The sequence below is a fragment of the Neovison vison genome, chromosome 3, assembly GCF_020171115.1.
Source record: "Neovison vison isolate M4711 chromosome 3, ASM_NN_V1, whole genome shotgun sequence".
NCBI classification, from domain to species: Eukaryota; Metazoa; Chordata; class Mammalia; order Carnivora; family Mustelidae; genus Neogale; species Neogale vison.
In genome coordinates, this window is record NC_058093.1 from 201021951 (window position 1) to 201035591 (window position 13641).

General features: G+C 51.7%; 1 protein-coding gene and 1 long non-coding RNA gene across 2 annotated transcripts in view; both read left to right on the top strand.

Moving 5' to 3' along the window:
- The first annotated feature begins 42 nt into the window (after positions 1-42).
- Positions 43-724, top strand: LOC122903095. The gene is made up of 2 exons (XR_006383924.1): positions 43-107; positions 611-724. It is a non-coding gene; the product is annotated as an uncharacterized LOC122903095 (long non-coding RNA).
- A 9553-nt stretch (positions 725-10277) lies between these two features.
- Positions 10278-13641, top strand: part of GLT1D1 (glycosyltransferase 1 domain containing 1) — an 82688-nt gene continuing 79324 nt past the window's right edge. The window contains 2 exon segments of the mRNA XM_044243541.1: positions 10278-10468; positions 10470-10640. Of these exon segments, the coding sequence (XP_044099476.1) occupies positions 10278-10468; positions 10470-10640 (362 nt within the window).

Consider the following 13641-nt stretch of genomic DNA (forward strand, 5'->3'; position numbering starts at 1 on the left):
TTCCAGCGGTGCGACCCGCATGGGAATGCTGGGGCTACTGCGAAACCATTGCTTCTTCCCTCCTCCGTCCTCGAGGCCAGCCGTGACCTGAGGAGTTGGCTTGCCAGGTAGGTAAGAAGTCCTTCCTTGAAGGAGCACGTATTCTCCTGTTTATTTTCCTAAATGAGTGACCCGTAGACCGATTCCCACCTGGTGGTGGCAACACAGGGTGCAGTAGGTACTTAATAGGCATTTAAAGACGGACTCCTGGAAAGCCAGAATAGGACCTTCCCTCCCCGTCCATTAACGCGCAGGTCGTCCTCAGCTGTTAGCTTAGTTGATCCTTCCAGAACAGGGCGGAAGCTTTTCCTGTGTCATTAGGGTACCTATACGATTTCTTCACAGCAGCACGTTCATTTATGATCCTGTGTTTTGTGAATTGACTTAATATCTGTCTTCAAACCTGGGAGAGCTGTGATTTTGTTTGTCCATTACTGTGTTCCCATAATCTAGCACAATCCCCGCCAACAGGAACTACATGTGGATTTGAATGAGTGAATGTTTGTTGATTTTTAAATGGTAATTTTTATGAGACATAACTGGTGTTTATTTTTATTTTATTTTTTTATAGCTGATGTTTAAAGCATACATTGGTTTCCTAATTTAACTGAAGAAAGGCAAACCCTGTAAGATCACACACCTGGTAGGCAGTAGAGCTCAGTCTTAAATAAAGGGTTTTTCTCAATCCCTGGTACAATACAGTGCTTCTTCCACATTCTGGCTGGAACATGAGACAGAACCTCCACAAGTATTTGTTAAAAGACTGATGAAACTGATACTCTTCGGCAAAGTGCAGAGTAAAGGGGGTAAAAGTGAAGCGATTTGTTGGTTCGCATGATGGTTTAGTATGAAGCTCTGTTCAGTGCAGACGGGCCATCTTGGAGGAGCCCAGACCAGCTCAGTCGGGTTATCTCAGCTGAGGAGTGTAGAGCTAATGGAACGACGTGGGTGTCTCAGTTAGGGAGTTAGGGGTGTACCCTGAGGCACTGTGAGCAGTTCCTGGTCTTGGGGTAGGAAGTCGGGTATACCCTGCTGTCTCTAACACCATGAAGTCGCAAAAGCAGTCCTGCGGGAAGAAATGTTTCAGTTTGGTTGCAGCGTTTTTAAAAAACTGCTCTGGGCTTATGACTTGCTTTGGTAAAGAGAATGTGGAAGGGATTAAGAACCGCTGTGGAGGGGCGCCTGGGTGGCTCAGCGGATTAAAGCCTCTGCCTTCGCCTCAGGTCATGATCTTAGGGTCCTTGGATCTAGCCCTGCGTCTGGCTCTCCGCTCAGCAGGGAGCCTGCTTCCCCCCCCCCACTCTGCTTGCCTCTCTGCCTACTTGTGATCTGTCAAATAAATAAAATCTTTAAAACAAAACAAAACAAAACAGCTGTGGATAGGCACCTGGGTGGCTCAGTTGGTTAAGTGACTGCCTTCGGCCTGGGTTGTGACCCTCAAATCCTGGGATCGAGTGCCACATCGGGCTCCCTGTTTGGTGGGGAGTCTACTACTCCCTCTGATCTCTCTCCTCATTCTCTCTCTCTCACACAAATAATTAAATAAAATCTTAAAACAAAACAAAACAAAAAAAAACCCGCTGTAGGCTTACAACTTGCTTAGGTAGAGAAAATGTGGTGGAGTATCCCTAGGTCAGGTCTGAACCTGAATCTTAGCAAGGGCTGCTAGCTTCTACTTTTGTGCCTTGGAAGCCCTGAACCCCCACATAAAAAGTCCGGTTACCTTGCTGGAGTGACCACGTGTCGAAGAAGAGTCTGCAACTATGTCGAAAGGAGTTCCCCATGACCTCAGCCAACCTCCCCGCTGAAGGAAGCCACACGAGTCACCAGCAGCAAGACCAGCAGAAACTGCCCAGCTGAGCCTCCGCCCAGATGGCAGAATCGTGAACAAACGAGGTACTTGTTATTTTAAACCAGTAAGTTCAGGGCAGGCTTGTTAGGCAGCATCAGATGAAAGCACACCTGTCTTCTCTGGGGGCCATAACCTAACACCAGGTAGCGGCCACTGTCTCATGTGGGCCGTACGGTTTCCAGCTTAAATTCTGCTCACTCTCTGTTGTCTTGCTTTCTTACCGCAGAGTAATTTTCTCTCTTTGCACTGTCTGTTGCGGTAGCCACTAGCCACGTGTGGCCATTTGAACTTAAATTAGTACAAGTTTAATGAAAGGAAAAGTTCTGTGGCTCCATCACAGCAGCCGCATTTCAAGTACCCAATAGCCTCCTGCGACTGGCGGCTACCATGATGAACAGCACAGTATAGATCACCCCACTGTTGCAGGAAGTTCCGTCCGACAGTGCTGCCTTTTACTAACGTGGAGTGCACACCTTCCTCTCCTTCCAAACTGAATCCTGATTTCACTCATCTGCCTACTCTTGATTTGTCTCCCCGCCTTACTCCCCTCAGCTACCCACGCAGCTCAGGAGAAGCTAACTTCATCTGTGTTTCTCGATCTGAATATTCAGGAACAATGCTAGTCTCTCATGCCTCTTCAGTGTCTGGTTTGGAAACCCAGACTGTAACCATTCAAGACATGATATTCCCCCCAGGGCCCAGCAGAGCACAGATGACATGAATTGGCCCAGTCAGGCTAAAAGAAAGGACTCTTGTTCCATGACTGCAAGGGAGACACTCATCCAAACGGGGCATGAGTTCGGAAGCCTAGGGGCCTAATTGCTGCTGGCAACTGTCTCACAGTCACGAGATGAACCAGTTGAGGATGTGGATGGCACAGTAGTGAGGGAGTAGTAAAGATCAGAAACCTGAAGCTGTTTAGGCCACTGTGTCGGGTTCTCTGTTAGTTGAAGCCAAAAGCCACTTGTCATGGTTGTATCAAAAAGCAGCAAAATAAGAGAGGGCAGCCTGATTTTTTTTTTTCCTCACACTCCAATTTGCTTTTAGAGTTTCTGCCTGGCCCTTGCGATCACTGTGTTTGGAGTCCCTGTACTAAGCGCCAACCACGATAACGCTGAAAGCATTGATAGAAGTTGACTCTCCCCACCTTACGGTGTATACTTGGAAGATGCCTCTGTTTGTAAAAACAATCATGGGAGTCTCCTTACAGCTCAAATAAATAAGTAAATGACCTCATACTGCTGGCATCTGGACGACAGGCAACGTTGTCTTACAAAGTACAGTTTTGTGGGCAGTCTTTTCACCTCAGGGGCCCTCTGGGCAAGAGGACCTTACTGCAGGGTCGCTTGTGGCGTGGACCGGAAGGCACCGTTTGCTCTGACGCAGGACCCTTCTCTGTCACCACCTTGTCCCTGCTCAGTGCAGAGCCCAAAGGAGATGCTCTCTGATGGAGTGAATTCAGAAACCAGTGGGGACCAAGGACATTTCAGGGGCTGTCGAATTTTTCATGGTATTTCTGCTTCTCATTTCACATCTGCAGGGCCCATCACTGGCTGCCCCTACAGCTGCGTCTGCTTACTCATAGTTTCTGCTTCCTCAAAACACGGGTTTACAAGTGCCCGTTACGGACGTCCTCTGCCATCTGCGCATCACTCACCAGCCCTCTCCACACGTCATGACCGCTCAGTGTCCGGACTCGTGGCTGATGCTTCTGCTTTTCAGCTCCCGCGGTTTCATCCTAGGGACCGCGCCAGGCCACGGTGTGAGGCCTGAGCTGCATTAGAGGCAGGCCCTCCCCTCAGGCTCTTGACTCTTCAGGTGCGGAGTTGTCGTAAGTTCTCTTTATCTCTGGGAGTCCCTGTTGTGACAGTTCTGTCGGCATAGCACATAGGTAGAAGCAGAAAACACGAGAAGTACAAACAGTCGGTCCGTGGGATGGAGTCAGGCCTTACCTTCTAGAGACCAAAACAGAGTCGCATTAACCTGCTGTTGTGTGAATTAACTCAGCTCTCAGAATGACTTGTGTTTTATTTTTGCGGGGGAGGGGAGTGTGGCCTGGAAGATGGGTTTGGGTTTGCTGTTTTCGAACACTCATTTTCTTTGACCCTTGTGCGTAGCACCCTCTGCTTCTTGGGTTCCTTTTCTCCTGGGCTTGGACAGTGAGACATCTGCACCAGGCAGGCCTTCACCGGCAGAAAGGGGGAGGGACGAGAGAGGGCAGGCGATGGAAACGGCACTTTGGCTTCCTTCTGTTTGAAAAAGTGCAAGACGTGGGACGGCACCTGCCCATTCCCTTTCGACTCCCTCCCTCACAGTTCCGGGTAAACGTCTCCGTCTGTGTTGTAGTCCTACAACAATCGGCAGCTGCAGCCTGTTCGTTTTTAGATTGGGCCTTACAGAAGAGGTCTGTGGAGGTGAACTCAGAGCGAGCACTAAAGCAGGTGTGTGAAACGACACAGCTGGAGAAAAGAAGGGATTATCCAGTGAATTCTGGTGGGGTGAGCAACTATACACACGGGAGAAACAGGCTTTGTGTTTCAGACCAGCATAAGTTCCAGATGGGTCAAATATTACCACATGAAAATAAAAAATATCAAAAGCGTGCACGAAACTATTGGCAAATAGAAAACCTCAGGGCAGGAAATGCTTTCCTAAGCCTAACACCAAAGCCATAAGCCATAACAGAAAACATTAATTAATTTGGCTACGTAAAGACTTAAAACTTATTTGCCTAAAAAAAGTTTGGCAGCAAACTTAAAAAATATTTGAAATACGTACAACAAAGTTAATATCTTTGTTTTAGAAGTTCTTAGGACTCTTATGGGAATTCTTGGGTAAACATCCAGTAAGTAAAACTGGCCAAGTGGATGGGCGTCGTAGAAGAGAGCGCTCCTCTGGTGCTGCTCAGCATTCCTTCTGCCAGGGACACGTGTTTTTCGGCTCCTGGGATGGTGCAGGCAGGCCCGGCTGTCCCCTGGGCTGGCTCTGGTCATGGTCATGTGACCGAAGCCCATCCAACGGCCAGATACCATCTGTCGAGTACCGTGACTGGCTCAAAGATGGGTCCGTGACACAGTTTGGTCTAATCATAGCCAGTCCCTTGTCTTACTCCGGAGGACCAGGAATGAACTGTTCCTTTTTTGTTTTAAACTCTGAATTTTGAGCTCATTTTTTTAAAAGATTTTGTTTATTTATTTGACAGAGAGAGGGAGATCACAAGCAGGCAGAGCAGCAGGCAGAGAGAGGAGGGAAGCAGGCTCCCTGCTGAGCAGAGAGCCCAATGTGGGGCTCGATCGCAGGACCCTGAGATCATGACCTGAGCCGAAGGCAGAGGCTTTAACCCACTGAGCCACCCAGGCGCCCTGAACTGTTCTTTCTGCTCGCGTTGTAATTCTAAAGATACAAGCCTAGAGTTGACATGGGCCATCTTGTAAAACTTAGGAATGAAACAACTCAGAAAAAGGTAGGGATGGAGAGAGAAAGACCTTGTTTGAAAAAGACGTGTTCTGGGTCCAGGTTCTGCCCATCACCTAAAGTAGCTTTATTTTCTGGACATTTCAGTTGTGAGCCCATGACTTCCTTTCTGGTTAAGCAGTTGTGACTTTCAGTCCTTTGCAAGTGGAAAAGTTCCAGCTAGTGCAAGCAGTCATTTACGTGCGTGCACACACACGGGGGCAGTGCCCTTCAGGGGAAACAAAGCCAAATTACGCCAGTAACGTAAAAATGCAAAAAGAGGGGACACGTCACTTGAACTGAAAAACAGTCCTTGTTGGCAATTGTCGGGCAGTGAAGTGAGCGTACTTGTAAGCGGTCAATGAACTGGTAAATTCCGTACGAGGGTTCTCGTGGGCTGTTCATATCAAAACCACGTTTGCCCACTCTGAATGCCACTCTGCCACTCTGAATGTGCAGCGCCACTGTTGGGAATTTAGAAATGTGTGCAGAGACTTAGTATAAAATGTTCACGGCAGGGACAGCTGGGTGGCTCAGTGGGTTAAATCTCTGCCTTTGGCTCAGGTCATGATCCCAGGGTGCTGGGATCGAGTCCCTCATCGGGCTCTCTGCTCAGCGGGGAGCCTGCTTCCCCCATTCTCTCTGCCTGCTGCTCTGTCTACTTGTGATCTCTCTCTAGGTGTCAAATAAATAAATAAAATCTTAAAAAAAAAAATGTTCATGGCTGTGTTACTTAAAATAGCCAAAAGATGGGAAACAGCAAGGCATTGATTATAGTGCATGGGTACACTCAGATGATACCAGATTCTGAGGTGGAAACACATTCAAGATACATCGTGTTCATTTCTACGGTTACAAAACAAATTGCCACAGCTTTGTGGGGCTCAGGCAAGACCGGAGTGTGTCCGCTCACAGCTGTGTGAGCCTCCGGGCGGCGCATGACCGGGTGGTTCCCAGCTCCGCGTCTCAGAGCAGAAGTGAAGGTGCGGGCTGGGCTGAGGCCCCATCTGGACTTCTTTGTGGCTCCTGTGATTGTGGCCCAACATAGCTCTGTGAGGTGGGGAGTAGAGGGGCCGCTTCCTGCTGGCTGGCAGCTGGGGCTGCTCTCAGCCCAGAAAGCCCCCTGGTGCTCCGTGCACCCGGCCACCTTTGGCCCCAATTCCTGCAGCAGAGGCTCCCTGACGGCGGAGGCCAGGAGCCATCAAGGAAGGCCCAGCGCCTTTCAGTGACTGGGTAAGACTTACCCTGGACGACCTCCCTATTCTAAGAGCGACGGATTTGGAAATGTAATATAAAATTCTCTTCACTTCATCGTCTGGACGGGCATTTGATTGAGTACCTGGAAGAAGGTGCCCATCAGGAGGCTGGCGCTCTTGGGGCCATGTTAGAACATTGCCTGCCGCGGGCAGCCCTGTCGGGACCCCTCACTCCTGAGAGCTTTGTCTGTGTCCTTGCTTATAAATAAACGTCTGTCACTTTACTCACCAAAGGAGAAAAAAAAATGCCTACCGTGATGATTAAGTCTGAAAAAAAGAGCAAATAATAACAATGACAAAAGACCCATATAAAGCATTTTTACTTTTAGTAACAAAGTGACAGACACAAAGCAATGCAAGCTGTCACCGACAAGGTGCTGTGCCCTAGTCTGTAGAGCAGAGCTGAAGGACCGCAGAGGCCGCACTGTCCGCGCCGCTTTGGGAGACGTACACCTTCTCGAATCTCCGTTTCTCCGTCTGGGAAGTGCTGACAGCAGTGGTACCTGCCCCCAGGGTTGGAGGGAGGACTGACGGAGGGCTGCCGCAGAGTGCGCAGGACACCACCAGCTGCGTGATGGGCGCCGCGGTTCCATTCATCCATCCAGTCTGGAAAAACTCGAGACCAAAGTCTTGAGGGTAGTGGGATTCTGTGTGGTGTTTAAATTCTGTTTTACCTGTATGTGTTAATCCTATGTGAGTATTTAATAAAAATAAATGAAAAAGAAGCCCCTGGAGGGCTCGGTCGGTTGAGCATCTGACTCTTGATTTGGGCTCAGGTCATGATCTCAGGGTGGTGAGATCGAGCCCTGCAACAGGCTCTGTGCTCCGTGGGGAATTGCCTTGAGATTTCCTCTTCCTCCCTCTGCCCCTTCCCCTGGTCATGTACTCGCTCGCTCTCTCGAGTTAAATCTTAAAAAAAAAAAGAGAGAAGTTTAAAAGAGTAGGTATGGGTCAGCACGTACAACAGGTTGTTACTGTATCTTCCTTCTAGCCAACCTCTTACGCGCAACGATGGGACCTTTGTCTCTCGCATTATTAGAACCGTGCTGCACCTTATGGCATGTTGAGAACAGAGGCCAGACACTGGGATGCTGGACTTGGAAGCCTGGGTCCGTGGTGACGGTGCAGTCAGACATAAACTACAGTTTCTCCTTCACATTCAGGTGGAGGTGGTGGAGGCGGCGAAGTGAGCTGCGCCAGAGCTGTCAGGTGTCCCGGCCCATTTGGCAGTGATGAGAGCTCTGGGATGTGAGTCCTTGTACTGTAGAGTTAAGAACCCCATATGCCCCACATTCAGCACAGCAGTGGGAAGGAAGGCCCGCTTTTTTGCTAAAAGCTCAAAAGGAAAATTGTTTAGTTCTGGTTGACTAGTGACCATGTTCTCTAAGCAAGGCTGGAAGAAACTAGTTACTTTAGACCAACAGCTCACTCTTGTGTGTGGTCACATCTGCGTGCTGTCAGCGAAGGACGGAAGAGAGAGCACAGCAGTTCTGCCTTGGTCTTCTGTATTTAGAAAGCTCTCTCTCCGCCTCTCTCTCTCCTTCACCCCCCCACCCAATATTTGTAGTTCTCAGTACTATGGTGGGGAAGAATAATGGTACAGAGATTGGAATCTGCTAGAAAAAGAGAAGGAGAGTGCACCACTTGTTAATGTCATAAAGGCAAAAAAAAAAAAATGAGGGGAAAAAAAGATGTCAGGTGCTGATTTTTTATCATAAGCCATTTCTAAAGTCAATATGCCCAGGGTGCTCTCCCCTGAAATGCTATCACTTTTATGCAGGGGAGATAATAAGCTTTCATTTTCCATGGTGCCGTGAACTAGAGAAATAGTCTGAGCAAACACTGTGATGAAAGAAAAAGCAGATTTTGCTTTACATATATTTTAAGACCCTTATGTTAGAAGCATCTGGAGAAATACTGAGATGCTTACAACCTTTTCTGTTCTAGTTTCCCCCCACCCCCCGTAATTATTTCCATATTGTCCCACAGTAACACATTTGTCTTTGTACCCTTTTCTATTACCTACTTGGGAGAGTCATAAAAGACTTCACCAAAAGGAACTAATTAGCTATGATACTATATACTCTCTTTTTTGTCTTATAAATGGGTAAACTGAAGCAATGAATGAATAAAGTAATGGGCCCTCAAAGATCTGTCAGAACCTCTTACCTTACAGAGCAGGTGTATTCCAGAAAAATCCAATAAAAGTGAATTTCTGCAGCAAAACCTGTTGCAGCGCTGACTTCCATTAAAGCATCAGGACTGCATTATCATAGGAATAAAATTTCACAGCAGTGCCTTATTCGGGGAGGTCATTCCGCAAACATCTACTGAGTGCCTTCTCTATCCACAACCTCTTCCCAAGCCCATGGAAGTTGGAGCCCGTGTGAAGACCCAGGCGGAGGGAAGGGCTGGCTGCTGCTGATTACACAGAATGGGACCATCTGGGGGTCAGAGAGCCCCGGCTGTAGAAGTGGGGAATAAGTAGTCCCCTGTGTGGGAGGCCGGGCCTTCACACACACACTCATTTCTGAAATGGGCCAGTTAGTAGAGTGGTTGGCTCGAATAAGAGATGTCCACGTCCAAATCCCTAGAACCGTATTCTCAGTGACCGCCACTTGCCTCAGGGCGGCAGTGCGCCCAGATGACAGACTGTAGTGCCTGGCTGCGGGGATGGAAGATGTGGTCACGTACACCTTAAAAGAAAGGCCTGTGTCACACGCCAGGAAGAGCTCTTCAGTGCACCATTTTGGGTGCACCCTTGTGCCGGGCCTTGCTCCTTCCTGGAATGTGAACGTGATGGCTGGGGCTGCAGCAGGCATGCTGTGCCTCATGGCTGTGTTGAGAACAGAGGCCAGACACTGGGATGCTGGACTTAGAAGCCTGGATCCGTGGTGACGGTGCAGCCAGATGTAAACGTCAGTTTCTCCTTCACATTCAGATGGAGATGGTGGAGGCAGCGAAGTGCGCCCGTCAGCGCTGTGGTGCACGGAAGAGTCCAGGCCCGGGCTGTTAGACTGAACGGGAGGCCCCCGGACTGATGGGGCTCTAACACTGGGTGCTGCTGTACTCAGGCAGAGAAAGAACTCTGCCAGTGCCTCAACGTGATGGTTAGGAAGTTGACATGTCAGCACAATCAATCACAAACAGCCGACCCGGCTTTCAGCGGGAGCCACGTAAATAACATACTTTTTTTGCTCTGGGGTCTTTTGCTCTCCCTCTACCTCCCCCCTCTCCTGCCAACCGTTTCCAGTTTAGTACTGCTCACTGGAGTCAACTTGGGCTCAGACAAACTTAGGAATCTTCACATGCCCCCGTGTATCTTTTCGCACATCTAGAGTGGACAGCTCCTCCTCTGGTCTAGCTTGTGCACTGTGGAAATGCTGACTTAAGTTGGACACGTCTCTGTTTTTTCAAGCCATATTAGACACCCTGGTCCTGAATCCTGAGGGGCAGACTCTGACCACCTTGGTGTGAATGGAAGGCCATCGGTGGTTCCCCGAGGGGGGCCTCTTCAGTCACCCCTGCTGCTGGTCCCTGTGGGAGGGGATCCAAATTACCTTTGGCGCTATTCCCCGCGGGAGCGGAGCTACGGCCTGGTCCCCATGGGAGTACCCCCCCCCCCCCCCCCCCGCCTTGGAGCCTTGAGAGTCCACCAGTGATCTCTTCTGGCTCCCATGGGCGGGAACCCGGGGAACCCCGGTGCTGATCCCATAGGAGCTGTCTCGCGTCTCCTCCTGCCACCAGCTCCCCGCGCGCCTGAACCCAGTTCCAGAACCAGCGAGTGCGGGCGCGGCCTTGGGAGCGGCGGGCGGGACCGACCCAGCGCCACCGCCCGCCGCCGCCCAGGCTCTCGCCCCGTCCCCTTCCGTGTCCCCGCCCCTCCCCCTCGGTCCGCGCTCCCGCCCCCGGGCCTGGTCGGCGGCGGCCGCGGGCGGTCCATGGCTGGACCGCGGCGGGGACAGCGGCAGCATGCGGCTCCTGTTCGTGGCGGTGCTGCGGCGGCACACAGGCAACGCCGTCACGGCGGAGCGCATCCGGTAGGTGCAGGCGCGGGCAGAGCATCCGCGATGTGAGCGCGGGGTATCCGGGGGGGCCACCCGGCCGCCGGGACCGCGCGCCCAAACGGACGGGCTGGCGCGCAGGGGCCTATGCGGGCGCGGAAAGGCAGCAGCAGGGCCTACGGCCCGCGGGGGCGCAGGGAGGTGGGGACGGTGGGAGCGCTGGACCCAGCCCCAGGCCGGTGCCCCGGCCCCGCCTGGATGAGGCTGTCCTCATGCGCCCCCACCAGCCCCTGGGGTTGTCTGGGGGGCGGTGGGGAACCCCGCTTAGGAACGGGCACTGGGGCAGGACAGTGGAAAGAAAGCGCTCCAGGGGCTGCCGGGCTGCTCTGTGCGCACGTCTTTCACACCTGTGGTCACTGGTGCTTTCTGTGTATTAGGAGCACCATAGGCTTGGGGACTCAGCAAGGAGAACCGCGGTCAGGTCTGTGTGACGCTTATATTAACGTGGGGCGGAGAGAGCAAAAATGCAGGGATGTCTGCCATGACATAGGCGATGTATATAACTTGACAGGGTTAGGGGCTGTTTTGGGTCAGAGCCCCAGGGAGGCCTCCCTAATTAAGTGACGTTTGCGCGGAATCCTGAGTGCAAAGGAGGGTCCCATGAAGCTGGGGGGCAGGGGAGGGTTTCCAGGCCCAGCGGGGATCAAACAGGCCAGCGCTCCCTCCTCCTCCAGGTGGGCCCTGCTCTGGGGGGGGGGGGCTCCGCTCCCAGCATTCCGTTTCCCATCCTCCTTGTCCTGCGGGCTCACCTTCTCAGCACTTGGGCTGCAGCAATCCCGTTGTGTTCTTTTTGTCTGCTCTCTGCTACGGAAGCCCCTCAGGGCAGGCCTGGAGCAGATTAGTGCCTAAAGCTTAATGGAGAGTTTTGTTTTGTTTTTAACTGACTTGCTTCATGAAATTTCTCAACTTACTTCCCTCTCTTGGTCTGCTTCCCTATCATTAAAATGAGTGATTGGGGCAAAGCCTTTCATGTCCCTTCCCACTAAAGGATGTTACAGTTCTCCAGATCGTATGTGGCAATGACTGTTAGAGGATAAATTAGTTTTCAGAGGTTTATTTACAATTAGGATTTCACAATGAGGATTTTCATCATACAGGTTTATCTTTGCTTTAATTTCAGTGCCCCTGCTTTCTCTCATAGGCTCACGGAGGGAGGAGGTGTCTGTGGCCTCTGCTCTGAGGAAGCACATTTCAGCAGGGAGAGTGCCTGTGGGAGTCCACAGAATTAAAGGAGGCAGTTTCAGGCGGTGATTAGTGCCAGTTAAGGCACTCCCAGTCTGGGAGGATGGTTCCGGAGCGGGGACAAGCCAGAGTGCAGGTTCTGAGGCCAGACCGAGGCTGGCAAGCCCAAGAACCAGAAGGCCAGGCTGTCTGGAATCTAGCACGTCTGGGGGGCTAGTGCTGGGAAGGGTGAGGGTCAGAGAGAGACCCTAGGTCCCGTTAGGGAACTAGAGAAAGCAACTCTTTAATGTTTTGCTCCGGATGTGAACTGTACATACGAACCCCAATATTCCAGAGGTCCCCCGGCAGCCCCTACCAGAGGGCCATTAGGAGTAGGCAATATGGCCGTGGGGACTGTGCAGGCCCCTTGTGCTGCTTGTCCTTTGTCTCCCTGACTGCGCCCAAAGCATGACAACAAGGGCTCTTTGTGCTCTGGTCGCTTCAGAGCCAGCCTTGTCCCCCTTTCGCTCTGGAGGTAATGCAGAAAAGGAAGACTCCAAGGTTGCCAAAGACATCTTAGGGCCTGTGAAAACCAAGACGCTTTGAGGAAAGAATGCCAGCTGTCCTGGAACAGGAGGGGAACGGAGGTTCCCTTGGTGACAGACGTTCTCCTGGAGCTAGAGCATCTACACACACGTTCCCTGCCCAAGACCCCTCTGACCTTCAAGTGACCCCAGGCCGTGGGGCAGGGAGCCCCCCAAGTGAAGAAGATTGGGCTTCCCTTCAGTATAGCAGAAAAGGGGTGTGAGTTAGATAATACTGGGTTTTCAAAAAGAAGAAATGGGGACGCCTGGGTGGCTCCTTTGGTTAAGTGTCTGCCATTGGCTCAGATCATGATCTGAGGGTCCTGAGATAAAGTCCCGAATTGGGCTCCCTGCTCAGCGGGAAGTCTGCCTCTCCCTCTCCCACTCCTCCTGCTTGTGCTCTCTGGCTCGCTCGCTCTCTGTCGATATGTAAATAAAATCTTTAAAATAAAATAAAAAAAAAATAGATGAAGCAGGTCCATCCTTGGGTATCTGTTTATAGATGTAAACTAAGACCCAGTCCGGAAACAGCATTGCAGAATTGTGACGAGTACGCCGACTGGGAGGTCCAGGGGCTCTGGGAGCATGTAGGCAGGCGGCCCATCCCAGGCGAGAGGCGGGCAGAGACCTTGGGGCATCACAAACTAAGGAAAGCGCGAGCTTTGGAGTACAGCTTCCCGCCTTCACACGCGGGCCCCCAGCAGCTGAGGTGAAGCCAGGCTCTGTAAACACTCGGCAGCTCAGTGTTCTTATCCACAAGGAGGGGACACCACTGGGATCTACCTCACAGGTTTGTTAGAAAAATCAAACATGCGTTCTTACGTTTTCAGTGTTTTACAACAGGGCCGGGTGCCTAGTGTGCACTCGGTAAATATGAGCGTTTCGTGCTACCCTGGCCCTTCACTGGCCAGGCGGGCGTGGGTTGGTGTGGAGGGCGGCTGGGTGTCCTGGGTGAAGGGGCAGCAGGTGGGGTCAAGGGGGGAGCAGATCCTTCCAGGCCCGGCTTGTTCAGCGTTAGCAGTGTCCAGTGCACTGGATGAGTGACTCCGTGGGGTCCAGGGCTGGAAGCATGTGCGGAGGCAGGAGGAATGATTTTGCCCCCGGGGTACACTGGGCAGTGTCAGGAGATAATTTTGGTTGTCACGCTGGGTGTGAGGGGCCCCTGGCATCTCTTGGGTAGAGGTCAGGGGTGCCAGTAGACCCCTGACAGTGCCCAGGATGGCCCCCACGGT